Raw genomic sequence first — 16,131 nt, forward strand, 5'->3', positions numbered from 1 at the left:
CCTCTCCGCACGAGCTTTGGGCACTGCGGGAGCTTGCAATGCAGGGCAGCGAAAACGGACCGCCTAGCACCCCAGGATATTAGCCCAACACTGCCTACCCAGGTGCGGGCATCTACTACCGAGGCCCCTCAGGGAGTACCAGACCCACAGGCGGCCCCTTTTCATTGGCAGCCAGTCTGAGGGCCCCGCCCCCTTTCGTACAGTTCTCATCTGTGACTGGCTCTCGGGCTCTAGCTGGCCACACCTCCTCCCCTCGCACATACACAAGAGTCACGCGCCTTTCAGTTGGAAACTTGGCGTGCTGAGGGGGACGGTGGCCTTCACTGCCCCACCCACTTACCTTGTCATTGGTCCGCGGCTCCCCTTATGGCCACGCCCCCATTCCTGCCCCCTGGCTGGGAGGGCAGGCACCCGCTCGTGATTGGCTGCCCTGCCTGCCTCTCGCGGGAGCCGCTGGCGCTTCCCCCTCCCTTCTCCCCCTCCCTCGAGTGTCCAGGTTCCTCCGCTAGCCCAGGCCGAGTCAGTGTCAGTCAGGGAGCCGGACTGCCGAACGGTGTGTGCGGACGCTCCGCTGCAATCTAGCCCAGGGGCCGGTGCCTGCGCTCGCGCCGCCGGGTGGGAAGGATGAAGCCGCAGCTGGAGCAGCCACCCTATGATTGGCTGTGGCGCTTGTGAACCCGAAGTAAAGATGGCGGGCGGGCAGGCAGCCGCCGCACTGCCCACTTGGAAGATGGCGGCGCGCCGCAGCCTCAGCGCCCGCGGCCGGGGGGTCCTGCAGGCGGCGGCCGGGCGGCTGCTGCCGCTGCTACTGCTGAGCTGCTGCTGCGGCGCGGGCGGCTGCGCAGCAGCGGGCGAGAACGAGGAGACGGTGATCATCGGCTTGCGGCTGGAGGACACGAACGACGTGTCGTTCATGGAAGGGGGGGCGCTGCGAGTGAGCGAGCGGACCCGGGTGAAGCTGCGGGTGTACGGGCAGAACATCAACAACGAGACGTGGTCCCGCATCGCCTTCACCGAGCACGAGCGGCGGCGCCACAGCCCGGGCGAGCGCGGGCTGGGGGGTCCCGCGCCGCCAGAGCCGGACAGCGGCCCCCAGCGCTGCGGCATCCGCACCTCAGATATCATCATCTTGCCCCACATCATTCTCAACCGCCGTACATCGGGCATCATTGAGATCGAGATCAAACCGCTGCGCAAGATGGAGAAGAGCAAGTCCTATTACCTGTGCACATCGCTCTCCACGCCAGCCCTGGGCGCCGGCGGCCCGGGGTCCGCAAGTGGCGCGGTCGGGGCCAAGGGCGGCTCCGGGGTGGCCGGGCTCCCGCCGCCCCCGTGGGCCGAGACCACCTGGATTTATCACGACGGCGAGGACACCAAGATGATAGTGGGCGAGGAGAAGAAGTTTCTGCTGCCCTTCTGGCTGCAGGTGATCTTCATTTCGCTGCTCCTGTGCTTGTCGGGCATGTTCAGCGGCCTCAACCTGGGGCTGATGGCCCTGGACCCGATGGAGCTGCGCATCGTGCAGAACTGCGGCACAGAGAAGGAGAAGAATTACGCCAAGCGCATCGAGCCCGTGCGCAGGCAGGGCAACTACCTGCTGTGCTCACTGCTGCTGGGCAACGTGCTGGTCAACACCACGCTCACGATCCTGCTCGACGACATCGCCGGCTCTGGCCTCGTGGCGGTGGTGGTCTCCACCATCGGCATCGTCATCTTCGGGGAAATCGTGCCCCAGGCCATCTGCTCCCGGCACGGCCTGGCTGTAGGGGCCAACACCATCTTCCTCACCAAGTTTTTCATGATGATGACCTTCCCCGCTTCTTACCCGGTTAGCAAGCTGCTGGACTGCGTCCTGGGCCAGGAGATAGGTACTGTCTATAACCGGGAAAAACTGCTGGAGATGCTCCGGGTCACCGACCCCTACAACGACCTCGTTAAGGAGGAGCTGAACATCATCCAAGGGGCGCTGGAGCTCCGCACCAAGACAGTGGAGGACGTGATGACTCCGCTCCGGGACTGCTTCATGATCACCGGCGAAGCCATTCTGGACTTCAACACCATGTCGGAGATCATGGAGAGCGGCTACACTCGTATTCCAGTGTTTGAGGGGGAGCGCTCCAACATCGTGGACCTCCTCTTTGTCAAAGACTTGGCCTTCGTGGATCCAGATGACTGTACTCCCCTGAAAACCATCACTAAATTTTATAACCACCCCTTGCACTTTGTTTTCAATGACACCAAGTTGGACGCTATGCTGGAAGAATTTAAGAAAGGTGGGAAATTTTGGTATCTTTCATTGGCTTGCTCTTTCTCTCTCCATCCTCCTCCCTACTTGAGCCCTCTACCCTCAGACCAACCCCCCAAGGCGAGTTGACCGGAATTTCTCCTCTCTCTTAATTGCAAAGTTGAAAGGGTGGCATGGATTTGGGGATGGATTGAACTAGGAAGCGCTTCTAGGTTTTTTAAAAGCCCAAGACTACCGTCATTCTCTTGTTCACATTTCAAAACGCAGGCTTTCGATTTTCTGTGCATGATACTGCCGGCCCTCTGGGCTTGAGGGGTTTGCGGCATTCATCACCGGGGTTCTAAGTGGGTAGATGCAAGTAAGGGCCAGCTAATGCCATGCTGTGCCATCTGGTTGACATGTACTTATCTCAGGCATTTGGAAAACATTTGAATAGCTTTTCTAAACTCAACACAGTCTTTTTCCTCCTCCTTGAACATTCACCGATGTTTCAGAGGTTGGAAGTGCATTTTCAGTTTTTGTTCCCGGTTGTCGGGCCAGCTGTGGGGCAGATTGAGGTCTGCCTTTGAGGATAGGGAATGGGGTCAGACAGGTATCACCAAAAAGATTCAGTCATTTGGATGTAACTTACTTAGCTAGGAAAGAGGGTTTTTTTTAAAAAGTAAAGTTAGTTACTAATATATAACTTGGAAAGACTAGAGGTAAGTTAAACTTTTATGAGGCTATCTTGCCTGGCTTTCTTCACTGTTTGTTTATATTCATCTGACGAATAAAACCGCATGTGGTTTGGGCGGAAATCTTGAACCTTTAACAATGGGATGACTCCCTCTATTGTGGTTTATTTATTTCTCCAGTTTTTCTGGTTTAAAAGTGTTCTTTTTAAACTTGATCTCTTGATATTTTAAGTTGAAGTGTTTCTTCCAAGTCAGTGTTTACTATTCTAGAGGGAGTTTTAACATGGAAGAGAAGCACACAGTCTGATGTGCTCACCTTTCTTGCGTGATGGTATTTTTTGTTTGTTTGACCATTGTAATGAACCGGCAAATAGCACCTTATACTGTTACTACCGACATTCTGTCTTTAAAGAGAGTTTCCAGTAAATAACATGGTTTTTTGAAGACCAAGGGCTGCCGAACTGTTTCATTGCTATGGTGCTAGTGCAGGTATGAAAAAGTGTATGTAACCTTTAATGACCTGATAGTCCTCAAAACTAAGTTTTCCTTCTTCAGGTAGAATTTTGAGCCCTCATAGCGGTCTCTCCACTGAAAAAGGCCGTGTGTAGGTGGTGACAGCTCACTGGACGTGGTGATCTGAACATCCCCAGAGCGCGTGTGGTTGCCCTAATTCCATTTTCCTGGCTGAATGGTGTCCTCTCTGGAACGGGATCACATTGCAGTAATTTTCAGATAAAGGAATAGAGCAGAATGTGCCTCAGAGATGGGTAATTTGCATTTAAAAGCAGAGGGAGATTCTTCTGGATTCTTAAACAGTAAAAAGAAAATGTCCATTATCTCTAGGTGACAGAGCTTCTTTTCGGGGGTGTCATTATCCCTTCACTGCTGAGTTGTTAATTAGAGCATCTGACCAATCTCTTCTTTCATTTTGCAGTAACATCTCTAGTACAGAAAGATACCTTGCAGTGCTTGAAAATGCCTCTGAAATACTTAATTTTCTTCCTATGGCTAAATTTTGCAACATTGAGACTTAATAGTTTATTCTATGGGTTTTTTTTTATTTGAAATTTTTGCACATCTGCTGATGGATTGAAACACCAGTGTGTCCTCCCTGCTGAAGCCTTTCTTCACTTCTGTATCCTTTTTTTTTTTTTTTTTCTTCTCCCTTGGAGGCTTTAGCGCTTCACCTTACAACTCATTGATCTTGCTCCTACCCCAAAATTTCAAAATTTGTATTATTTTGAAACCTGTTTTTGGTTGTCCTTGAGCAATATTCCTACTTATTCCCTGTGGTTTATTATTTCAGGAGGAACCTTTTCTCCCCAACGTTACCTCTCACAGTACCTTTAGATAACAGAATTCCTAGTATTTTCCCATGCATTTTTGAAAAATAGTGCCCAGGACTTTATTTTTGTCCTTAACCAGAGTGATGTATTTGGGTAAGAAGAGAGTACAGGTTAAAGGTATGCCTAAGTCAGTGGCATATTTGGAAGAGCAGGCTAAGACAGTTGGTTGCCAATGGGAAATTTCGGCCATAGTCTTAAAGGATAGAGTGGGTGTTTGTTACTTACACGGTAGGAACAACTTACTTTTCACCTTCCCTTTCTTGATCTTTTTTTTGAGGAGTTTGGCCGCTTTCACCTTACTAACAGCTGTGTTAGTTCTTTCTTCCCTCTGAGTTAAAATATTTCACCAGATACTGTTTTCTTTATTTTCTAATTCAGTTTGAAATAACGTGAACAGTTAACCTTTATTGTTTTTTTTCTCCATTGAATAATGGTGTGTGGGATGGTCTAAAGCCTTTTTCTTCCTCTTTTTCCCTCTTTCTCCTAATAATACTAACCGCAACTCCCAAACTGTTAGGTCATTAGTCCAGATCTCATTGAAAATTGCCTTCCTAACTAAGAACCTCTGCACTGAAGTCTTTCCTTAATAGAGCTGTACATCATTGGTGGGAGTTATGCTTTACTGAGGAGAAGTAAGGTTCTCAATGTGAAAAGAAATGAAAAGCTACCTTTATAGAAGTGTATGTGAATGTCTTCTTTTTTTTGCCTGGCTACCTGGAAACTCTTAGCTTTCCTTGAGGTTGGAAGACAGTAATTACACTAATTTTAGAGTTGGCTTATTATTTATTTACTGTGCCAGGTACAGGGCTGAATGGTTTACCTGAATTACCTTGTTTAAATCTCATAATGGCCGAGCAGAGCATTTTCTCCATTTTGCAAATGAAGAAATTGAGGCTTAGGTTACAAGATTTGTTCAAGGTCACACAGCAATTTGTTGATTTGGGTTTTAACTCAGGTCTGTGTGACAGCCAGACTCGGGCTCTTAGCCACCCTATGCTTAACCATTACGCTGGTCCCCTTGATTCTGATCTTAGATTTCTGTTTTGAGTGTGAAGTTTGCTTTTTTGTCAAAACATTTTGCTTCAGAGCTTGTTGGGCAACAGACACAGAAATGTATTTAAACATATACGTGGCTTTTAACCTCGTGCTTCTGTGATGTTGTACATAACAGTTGGCTTCCCCACTTGCCATTAAAACAAAATCAGTTTTTTGGCCCATGTGACCCTAAATCTAAAGAATTCTACTTCCATGCAAAGCATCGAGTTTCATTTTGAAAATGTTTTATACTGCAATAATATGCTAGTTATACATTATAATGGACTTAATGGAATACTCTACAGCTGTTTCTCTAATAGCTGAACTATATAGTCAAGTTTCATTCTTGTTTCTTATCTGCTTCTGTTGCAAGAATGACTCAAACTCAGTTTTGTGGTTTAATCTTGATTTTATTTGCAGTTTTGTAAATGCCACCTGTATAATAATTAATTGCTAATGCGCGTCGTTTACAACTCTGCCCCTCTGTGCTCCTTGCAGTCTTTCTCTTTCTCTTTTGTTACTTTCACAGTTACTTATGATCCTAAATAAGAGAATAAAAGTGAACCTTATGAGGAGATTCTGAGAATTCCAGAAAAACTGAAGCAAAATAGTTCAGAGGGAAGAAAAGCTAAATTGAAGGTTGCTACCTTTGTATGCCGAAAGGACACAAGGGGTTCTCCATTGACCTGACCAAACCTTCCTTATAAGACATCGTGAACTCTTGGCCACTCAGTTGACTGTACTGGGGTTGAATATGAAGAATTAGTAACCGGTTATTGTTGTTTTGTTTTGTTTTTTTTCCTTTTGCTTTGTCACCATTGCATTCCAGTACTGCAGAGAATGCAGTTTAATAGCTCCTAGGGACTTAGCCAGGCTTCCGTGTAGCTTTTTCTTAGCTGGGAGCAGGTAGCATCTTACCTGGGAGCAGGTAATGCTCTTGCAGGGCAAGAGTAGGGTGTAACGTGTAGTTTTCACTTAAAACTTTAGCTTAAGCAATTCTCTCTTCCTCTAACACAAGTCTTGCCATATCGGTGTGCTGAGAGTTTAATGTTGAAAACGTTTTGTTCACCCAAGAAAGTGTTCTGCTTGCCTAGAATGGAGGAGGATGTTTTTATTCGTGTTTAAAGGTATAAATGATGTCAGGGATGGGTGGGTGGATATATTTGCTTCTTTGATCTTGTATGTTTATTAATTTTGTACAGTAACAATGTTAAACTATTATAGTTTTGTGTGTTTTTAGATCATCAGTCTGAAATATCCAGATAGCATAGAATCGGAGGTGGAAGGCAGGCAGCTTGAGGATCGTCTCCTCCAGTGTTTGTGAAATTTACCAAATGATAAGAACTACTTGAGTCACTTTTTGTTTGTTTATTTATTTATTTTGAGAGAGAGAGAGAGAGAGAGCGCGCATGAGCGGGGGAGGGTCAGAGAGAGAGGGAGAAAGAGTCCCAAGCAGGTTCCGCACTGAAGCGTGGAGCCCAACGTGGGGCTCGAACTGAACCATGAGATCATGACCTGAGCCGCAACCACGAGTTGGATACTTAACCGACTGAGCCACTCAGGCACCCCTGGATCACTTATTAAGAATAAGGTCCTAGGCCTCACTCAGAGATATCCTGAACCAAAATCTAGGGAAGGAGCCTTGGAATGCATATTGTTAACAGTTACCCTATGATTAGGTGAATTTCTAAAACGTTGGTCTAGTCAACCTTGTAAATAGGGAAAGTAAACCCTGAGAAGGAAAGAAAGTTAAGTGACTTGCTTAGGGCTACCCACCTAGCCAGTAGCATCAACATGACTAGAATCCACGTTCCTGTTTCTAGACTGGAGTGCCTCCCACTCCATCTGGCAGGCCTTCTGGTCCCAAGTTAAAGGTATTCTGGTCAGAGTTAAAGGTGGCTGCATCCTTGAAAAAACAAATATTCAGGTTTGCCATTGGTTTTTGCCCTGTGATATTGATGTCAATATTTTTTGACATCCTGGATTCAAGCCATCTTTGATAGGCATTTTGTTACACAGAAAATAAATCTGAACGTGTGAGCTCATTTTATGTTAATTTATTGCTTTGTTTGATTTTTATGTTTATTTTTTGAGAGAGAAAGAGAGAGAGAGACAAAGTGCAAGTGGGGGAGGGGCAGAGAGAGAGGGAGACACAGAATCCGAGGCAGGCTCCAGGCTCTGAGCTGCCAGCACAGAGTCAGATGCAAGGCTCGAACCCACGAACCGTGAGATCATGACCTGAGCCAAAGTCAGATGCTCAACCAACTGAGCCACCCAGGCGCCCCACTTTGATTGAGTTTTTTACTCTGCTGAGGTCAGACTAGGAGAGTATTTTAAGAAATGGGTATTGGAGCACCTCGGTGGCTCATTCAGTTGAGTGTCCAAATCTTGATTTCTGCTCAGGTTGCGATCTCACAGTTGGTGGGATCATGACCCACACTGGGCTTCGTGCTGATGGCGTGGAGCCTGCTTGGGATTAGTGCGCTCTCTCTCTCTCAGCCCCTCCCCCACTTGCACCTGTGCTCTCTCCTTCTCTCAAAATAAATAAAAACTTAAATAAAAAAAAAGAAATGGGTATTGAGATTGCTTCAAGTCTCACTAGTTAAATATAAGGTGTTTCTTTTGAGTTAACTCATTTTGGATATCCATGAATGATGTGTTTTCTTTTTGGTTGTTTCTTCCATGAGAGTAATGAAGATTGGATTTGGGACTTTAGGGTGAAACTTTTTTGGCTCTTTTCATTTTTGTTCACAGTATAGGTCTGTAAATTTCCCTTGAAATATTCATCAAGGCACTTGAGGTATGCGTCCCGTTCGTGCATCTATCTGTCCTCTGTGTCCTTTTTAAATTTTTTAAAAAAATAATATAAGTTAAGTTCTTACAGAAAATCATGCCTGTTTTGAGAAGGTTATTTGTGATAATAGGACCATGGAACTTTTTAGGCCAGGAGACACTGTAAGTGAATACTAGCTCTCATTTAGTATGGTTTGGACAAAACATGGAAGGACCTCATTCTGCTTTTTCTCTTGGTTTTTGTGGGGATTACACACTACCTGCCTCTCCTCACAAAGGGCCCAGAATTATTTACATTTTGAAACATTCCAAACTACTGGGAGGGACCAGTTAATATTAATTATTAGCAAATCTAAACACAGTTTAAAATATCATTAACCAGGAAAACCCACAAAATAGACTGAGCCAACCTAATATTTATGGTTTTATTTGTTCTTTAAATACTTAGACTTTAAAAAACAAACCTCTGGAATCCAATTAGATATTTACTTTAGTTCTGTTTAAAGTAGTATATTTCTTTCTAAGGGGCCCTATCTTCTAAACGCATATATGTAACTGGTAGTAAACTTCCATTCCAGTAAGCTTTGCTTGGAATATAAAGAATGTTTATTAAACTCAATACATGGAAATGGATGACTAGGATTGAATACGATTTATTTTAATATTATCTGTTCACCTGCTTTTTCTCCAAACACAAACCAGAAATCCTGATCCTACCAACATTGAAAAAGAGAGACACCAGGGGTGCTGGCTGGATCTCGGGATTGTGAGTTTGAGCCCCACGTTGGGGTGTAGAGATTATGTAAAAATATATATATAAAATCTTAAAACAAGAAAAAGAGAGACACTAAGAAGTATTCTTTCTTTCAACAGCACATACGCTGGCAACTCTGGAATGCTTACGCAGAGGGAATTTAGGGGTAGCACACTTTGGAAGGGGGAGCTGGGGGACTAGTAACAAGCACCCACTGTACATGATATGCTTATTAGGTTGGCTTAGGGGTTGATGGGGATAATGGGGGTGCTGAGTCTTCCCCTGTTTTATGTTAGTGCTACCACTGATTGTAAACACTGCTGTAATGATGGGGAACTCCTCATTTCTTCGTACTTAACCACCTCCCGCCCCTTGCTGTCAGACCTAGGTGGGAATATTTCTGTCTCTGAATTTACATCCTGCGGGGAAGATACCACTTGCCAATGCAAAGGTTAAGAAAAATGTTCTCTTCCTGGATCTACTTTGGACAAGTAACTTACTCTCTTTAAGCCTCTGTTTTTTCCACAGTAAAATGGGATATTTTCTGACTCATAAGGTGCTTAGTAAGAATTAATGTGGTAATGAATGTAAAAATGCTTCTAGTGGCACCTGGCACTTAGTGCTCAGTTAACCATTATTTTTGTCATGATGATTCTGTAGACTCTTCATCGTTCTTGGTCTTTCTCTCGACTGGGTAGTGCCAGTCAGGAGACACCTTGAGCCATCTGTGCTCATAGTTGTTATGGATGACCAAATCTTGAAAGGAGCTCATCATCGTAGGTTTGTTTGTTTGTGTGTTAGTTTTTTTATTGTGATTGAATTCCAGGCTCTGTCTCTTTTCTAACAGTTGCTGTTACTGGGCAAGATAGCCACGTGTGTACATATTTTGAAGGAAAACAGAACAATCAATTACATGTTCTACCCTCCGTAGAGTAAGCACACAGAATTAAAAAATGTCTCCATCCTGGCTAGAATCAAAAAGACAGGAAATAACAAGTGTTGGTGAGGATGTGGAGAAAAACGAACCTGTGTGCACTCTTGGTGGGAATGCAAATTGATGTGGCCTCTGTGAAAAACAGTATGGAAGGTCCTCAAAAAATTAACAAGGAATTTCCATATAATCCAGTAATTCCACTACGGAGTAGTTACCCAAAGAAAATGAAAACACTAATTTGAAAGATATAAGCACTCCTATGTTTATTGCAACATTATTTACAGTAGCTAATATGGAAGTAGCCCGTGTGTCCATTGATAGATGAATAGATAAAGGAGACACACATACAATGGACTGTTACTCAGCCATAAAAAAGAATGAAATTTTGCCATTTGCAACAACCTGGATGGATTTGCTAAGTGAAATAAGTCAGTCAGGGAAAGACGAATACCATATGGTTTCACTTACATGTTGAATCTAAAAAAGAAAACAAATGAACAAACAAAAAAGCAGGAATAGAGCCATAAATACAGAGAAGAAACTGGTGGTTGCCAGAGGGGAGGGGGCTGAAGGGGGAAGGCAAAATGGGCGGAGGGGAGTGGGAGGCACAGGCTTCCAGTTATGGAATGAATGAGTCACAGAGATAATAGGTACAGCTCAGGGAACATAGTCAGTGGTATTGTGATGGCATTGTATAGTGACAGATGGTAGCTACACTTGTGGGGAGCATAGCATTATGTATAGTTGTCAAATCACTGTGTTGTACACCTGAAACTAACGTAATGCGTGTCAACTATAATAATAATAATAATAATAATAATAATAATCTTCATTCTCTTTGACCAAGTGACCAAAAAAGACAACAAAGTTTATAAGAGATAGAGCAAGTGCTCGTGGATTTTAGAAACCCTTGAATGACCGAAGTTTGAGGACTTAAAGGAAGATCTCAAATTAGTTTGATAAAATCTTTTCATATTGATTGTATCAAAAGCATTAAAAAATGGTAATGTCTAGCATAGCAAATTTTTGTTGCTTATTGCAGTGCAAATTTGTAGTACTTTTGGAAGGCAACCAGAAGTCATTACAATGTCCTACCTTATGGTTCAGTAATTAGCCCCCTCCCCCCGAAATCTTAAATTCAGTAGTATAATTCAAGAGAAGAAAAAAACTATGTTGGCTTTTCATGTTGCTCGTGTATTGCAATGTTATCTACAAAGAGTGAAATATTGGAAATAAATGTCTAACACTTCAAGGCAGAGCTTGGAGGGAAGGAGTTAAGAAATTTTTAGATGTAAACTAATTATAACCATTTAATGATAACGGTGAAGGCCACACAGCAATATGGGAAAATTTACATTGATTATTTTGCATGGATTATAGGCATACAAAAATATTCAGGTGTACGGACTGAAACAGAACGTGGAAAAAGGGAAAATAGTTGATGTTTTAGGATAGGGCGATAATAGCCAGTCTTTGCAAAAAATCTCATTGTTAGCTTTGTACAATAACAGTAGCTGGAAAAATTCAATTCTGCTGAACATTATGAATCTTGATACTGGGAAAACTAACCTTTGCTCATATTAGGGAAATCATATTATTCCATTTCTCCTGAGGGACATTTTACTGCTGAAGCAATGGTTATTTAAAGTTTTTTTTTTTTTTAATTGTGATATAATTCACGTATCATATAACTTGGTGGTTTTTAGTATATTCACAAGGTTGTGCAGCCATTACCACTGTCTGCTTCCAGAACATTTTCATTACTCCAGAAAGAAACCCTGTACCTATTAGCAGTCACCCTCCATTCCCCATTCCTTACATTCCCTGGAAACCATTACTCTGTTTTCTGTCTCTAGGGCTTCGCCTGTTCTATACATTTCACTTAAATGAAATCATACACAGTGTGGCCTTTTGTGTCTAAGCTTCTTTCACTTAGCATAATGTTTTCAACGTTTCATCCATGTTGTAGCATGTATCAGTCTTTAATTCCTTTTGTAGTCAAATAATATTCCATTTTATGGATGTACACTGTATTTTGTTCATCCGTTTATCACTTGATGGACATTTAGGCTATTTCTACCTTTTGACTATTATAAATAATTTGCTGTGAATATTGGTATACATGTTTTTGTGTCAACGTATGTTTTCATTTCTCTTGTGTAGATACATAGGAGCAGGATTGATGGGTCAAATGGTAACTCTATTTTCAACTGTTTGAGAAACTGCCAAATTGTTTTCCAGAGTGGATGTACCATTTTACATTCCCACCAACAATGTATTAGGGTTCCAGTTTCTCCATATCTTTGCCAACCCTTGTTACTATATTGAATAATTTTTTTAAATTATTATAGTCACCCAAGTAGGTGTGAAATAGTATCTCATTGTGGTTTTGATTTGCATTTCCCTAATGTCTAATGGTGTTGAGCATCTCTTCGTATGTTTATTGGCTCTTTGCATATCTTCAGGTCCTTTGCCCATTTTTAAGTTGGATTATTTGTCTTTATTATTGACTTGTAAGAATTCTTTATTCTGAATACTGTGTCATATATACTTATCAGATATATGATTTGCAAATATTTTTTCTCTCATTCTGGGAGGTGTCTTTTCATTTTCTTGGTAGTAACCTTTAAAGCAGAAAATTTCTAATTTTGATGTCCAGTTTATCCCTTTTTTCTCTTGTTATTTTGTTTTTATTGTCATATCTAAGAAACCATTGCCTAATCCAAGGTCATGAGGATTTATGCCTCTATTTTTGTCTAAGATTTTCATAGTTTTAGCTCTCATATTTGGGCTTTTAATCCATTTTGAGTTAATTTTTGTATATGGTCTGAGGTGGGGGTCTAACTTCCTCTTTTTGTATGTTGATATCAAGTAGTTCCAGTACCATTTGTTGAAAAGACTGTTTTTTCTTCATTGAATTGTCTTAGCATCCTTGTCACAAGTCATTTAACCATAAACATGAGATTTATTTCTGGACTCTAATGTCTGTTCCACTGATCTATACAGATCATAAGGAAGACGTATGTCAGTGACACACTGTTTTGGTTCTTGTAGCTTTGTAGTAAGTTTGGATATTGGGAAGTATGAATTTCTTCAACTTTGTTCTTTTCCATGATAGTTTTGGTTGTCTGGATACCTTACATTTCTTTCTTTCTTTTTTTTTTTAAGTTTAGTTGTCGGTTTTGAGAGAGAGCGAGAGTGAGGGAGGGGCAGAGAGAGAGAGAGGGAGAGGGAGAATCTTAAGCAGGCTCTCTGCTCACAGCAGATCATCTGAGATCAAGAGTCAGATGCTTAACCAACTGAGCCACCCATACACCCCAGATCCCTTACATTTCCATACGAATTTTTCATAGATCGTGTCCGTTTCTGCATAAAGGCAGCTGGAATTTTGATAGAGATTGCATTGAATCAGTAGATCAATTTTGGGAGTATTGCTGTGTATTAAATCTTCCACCCATGAATATGTGATGTCTTTCCATTTATTTAGGTCTTCTTTAATTTCCTTCAACAATGTTTTGTGTATTTACAGTCTTTTTATTAAAACACTTAGGGGGCACCTGGGTGGCTTAGTCGGTTAAATATCTGACTTCAGCTCAGGTCATGATCTCAGCGTTCATGAGTTTGAGTCTCATGTCGGGCTCTGTGCTGACAGCTCAGAGCCTGGAGCCTGCTTCGGATTCTGTGTCTCCCTCTCTTTCTGCCCCTCTCCTGCTCTCGCTCTCTCTCTCTCTCTCTCTCAAAAATAAACATTAAAAAAATTTAAAACACTTAGGAATAAATTTAACTTTTTGATGCTATTGTAAATAGAATTGTTTTATTTATTTAATTTTGAAGATTATTCATTGCTAAAAATAGAAATAGAGAAATATGGTTCATTTTTGATCTTGTGTCCTGCAACTTTGCTGAACTCATTTATGAGGTGACAGATTGCTCTTAAAATATATAAAAGTGCTTTTTAAAAAACATGTGAGTGTTTTGGGGTTATTTTATGTTTGTTTCATTTGATTGTAGTGAATTTTATATTTTCTTTTAAAATTTTAGGCATATTGATTAATTTATTCTTTCTATAATTTATTTATTTTTTTATAATTTACATCCAAGTTAGTTAGCACAGGGTACAACAGTGATTTCAGGAGTAAATTCCTTAAGCTCCTTACCCATTTAGCCCATCCCCCCTCCCACAACCCTTCCAGCAACCTCTGTTTGTTCTCTATATTTAAGAGTCTCTTATGTTTTGTCCCCCTCCCTGTTTTTATATTATTTTTGCTTCCCTTCCCTTATGTTCCCTTCCCTTTTGTATCTTAAAGTCCTCATATGAATGAAGTCATATGGTATGTCTTTCTCTGACTGACTAATTTCACCTAGCATAATACCTTCTAGTTCCATCCACGTAGTTGCAAATGGCAAGATTTCATTCTTTTTGATTGCTGAGTAATACTCCATTGCATATATACACCACATTTTCTTTATCCATTCATCCATCAGTGTACATTTGGGCTCTTTCCATACTTTGGCTACTGTCGATAGTACTGCTGTAAACATTGGGGTGCATGTGTCCCTTCGAAACAGCACATCTATATCCCTTGGATAAATACCTAGTAGTGCAATTCCTCGGTTGTAGGGTAGTTCTATTTTTAATTTTTTGAGGAACCTCCATACTGTTTTTCAGAGTGGCTGTGCCAGTTTGCATTCCCAAAAGTTTTAGGCATTTTTATTTGCCACTTTCATATATATAGAGTGAAGAATCCACTATCAGTTATTGACAATGTCATTCTCTAGAAAATTTGGTAAGAGAGGAACTTTTCTATTTCAGATTAGATATAGGAAATAAAAAGGCTGTACGAGATGTGTCAAAGAGACCAAAATACAGCTGGCTGGAGTTTTGGAGTTTAAAAGTTAATCTGCCTGATATTTAGAGTAGCTTTGTATCAGATTTGGGATTTGGGCTAGGAGGTGAGTACAGAAAAGACTGTGTTTGCTTAATATCTAAAGGGCTTTGTAGTGCCTTTCTTTTCCAGGCCATTTTACTAAGGGTTTCCTTTGGGTCATTTTTAAAGACTAGAGAAAACCCTGGCATATGGTTGCTCTGCATTTCATATTGCCATCATTAGTATAAACATTGAAGTTTTTTGGTACCAGGTAACCAGAAAAAAGAAAATGAAACTCTCTCTCTCTCTCTCTTTCTTTCTTTCTTTCTTTCTTTCTTTCTTTCTTTCTTTCTTTCTTTCTTTCTTTCTGGTGTTGGGGGTGGGGTGAGGGGTGGTAATCTGAGAGGGAGAATGTTTTCCCATGCTAGCAAAGACAGACTGAGGGCATCATCTGATCTTTATGGGAGTGTGCAAAGCCTCAGTTTTTCCATTTGCCCATCTGCAATCGTAAAAACAATGTGCTGACTCAACTTGGAGCCTCTGCAGACTGGCATTTGGGGCTTAGGCGGCCCTGAGAATCATGCAAGAGATGGAAATATTTGAGCAGGTTCGGAGAGGTAATATTGAAAACAGCTAGAACAAGATAGCATGCTTGCTCATCTCCTTCAGGATTTGCTTCCTTTTGCCACGAGTATAACTCCTTGATTTAAGGCGTGGCAGGAATAATTTGGTCTCTGCAGAGTTGATTTCTGAGCAGAGAGATTTTTCTTGCTCCAGGGATTATTAAACTTCAGGGGCATGGGATTGGTTGGGGGTGGGGGGTGAGTTTCTGCTGCGAGCAAGTCAGTAAAATATTTTTATGATCCTAGTGTGTGGGCCACTTAGGTTTTTTTCTTTAAAATTTTTATTTCCTTGCTCCTGTATATATACATTTACCTGCCAAGAATAGAAGAACATTTGTCAAAATGTTAACTAGCAATGACTGCCTCCTGATGGTGAGTTTTAGGGGAGGAAGTATATTTTTCGGTGTTGCATCCTGTTTTTTTTTAAGCATGTATTTTGTAATGTCTTGGAGGGAAATAAAATCCATTAAAATGTTACTAAAAGTAAGCTTTGTAACTTGAACCACTGATGTAGTTATTTTTTAAAACATTTTTAAAGTTCATTTATTTTGAGAGAGAGAAAGAGAATGAGTGGGGGGAGGGGCAGAGAGAGGGAGAGAGTATCTCAAGCAGGCCCTACACTGTCAGTGCAGAGCCCAATGTGGGCTCAAACCCATGAACCGTGAAATCATGATCTGAGCTGAAACCAAGAGTTGGACACTTAACTGACCGAGCCACCCAGGTGCCCAAAACTGATGTAGTTATTAAGTGATATTCAGTATATTTGGGTGAAATTCATACTTTTTTTTCTAATGTTTGTTTACTTTTGAGAGAGAGGGTGCACACGAGTGGAGGAGGGGTAGAGAGAGAGGGGGCAGGG

General features: G+C 41.8%; 1 protein-coding gene across 4 annotated transcripts in view; it reads left to right on the plus strand.

Annotated features, from left to right (window-relative positions):
- Positions 1 to 450: 450 nt before the first annotated feature.
- The window catches only part of CNNM2 (cyclin and CBS domain divalent metal cation transport mediator 2), a 147,285-nt gene continuing 131,604 nt past the window's right edge, over positions 451 to 16,131 (plus strand). Inside the window, exon 1 of one of the 4 annotated variants that reach the window (XM_053207776.1) lies at positions 451 to 2,273. In XM_053207776.1, coding sequence (XP_053063751.1) covers positions 653 to 2,273 — 1,621 coding nt within the window. In that variant the 5' untranslated portion in view covers positions 451 to 652. The remainder of the gene's footprint in view (positions 2,274 to 16,131) is intronic. The other 3 variants (XM_053207775.1, XM_015063134.3, XM_027062970.2) reach the window with 3 other exon arrangements.

The sequence above is a fragment of the Acinonyx jubatus genome, chromosome D2, assembly GCF_027475565.1.
Source record: "Acinonyx jubatus isolate Ajub_Pintada_27869175 chromosome D2, VMU_Ajub_asm_v1.0, whole genome shotgun sequence".
In the NCBI taxonomy this organism is placed as follows: Eukaryota; Metazoa; Chordata; class Mammalia; order Carnivora; family Felidae; genus Acinonyx; species Acinonyx jubatus.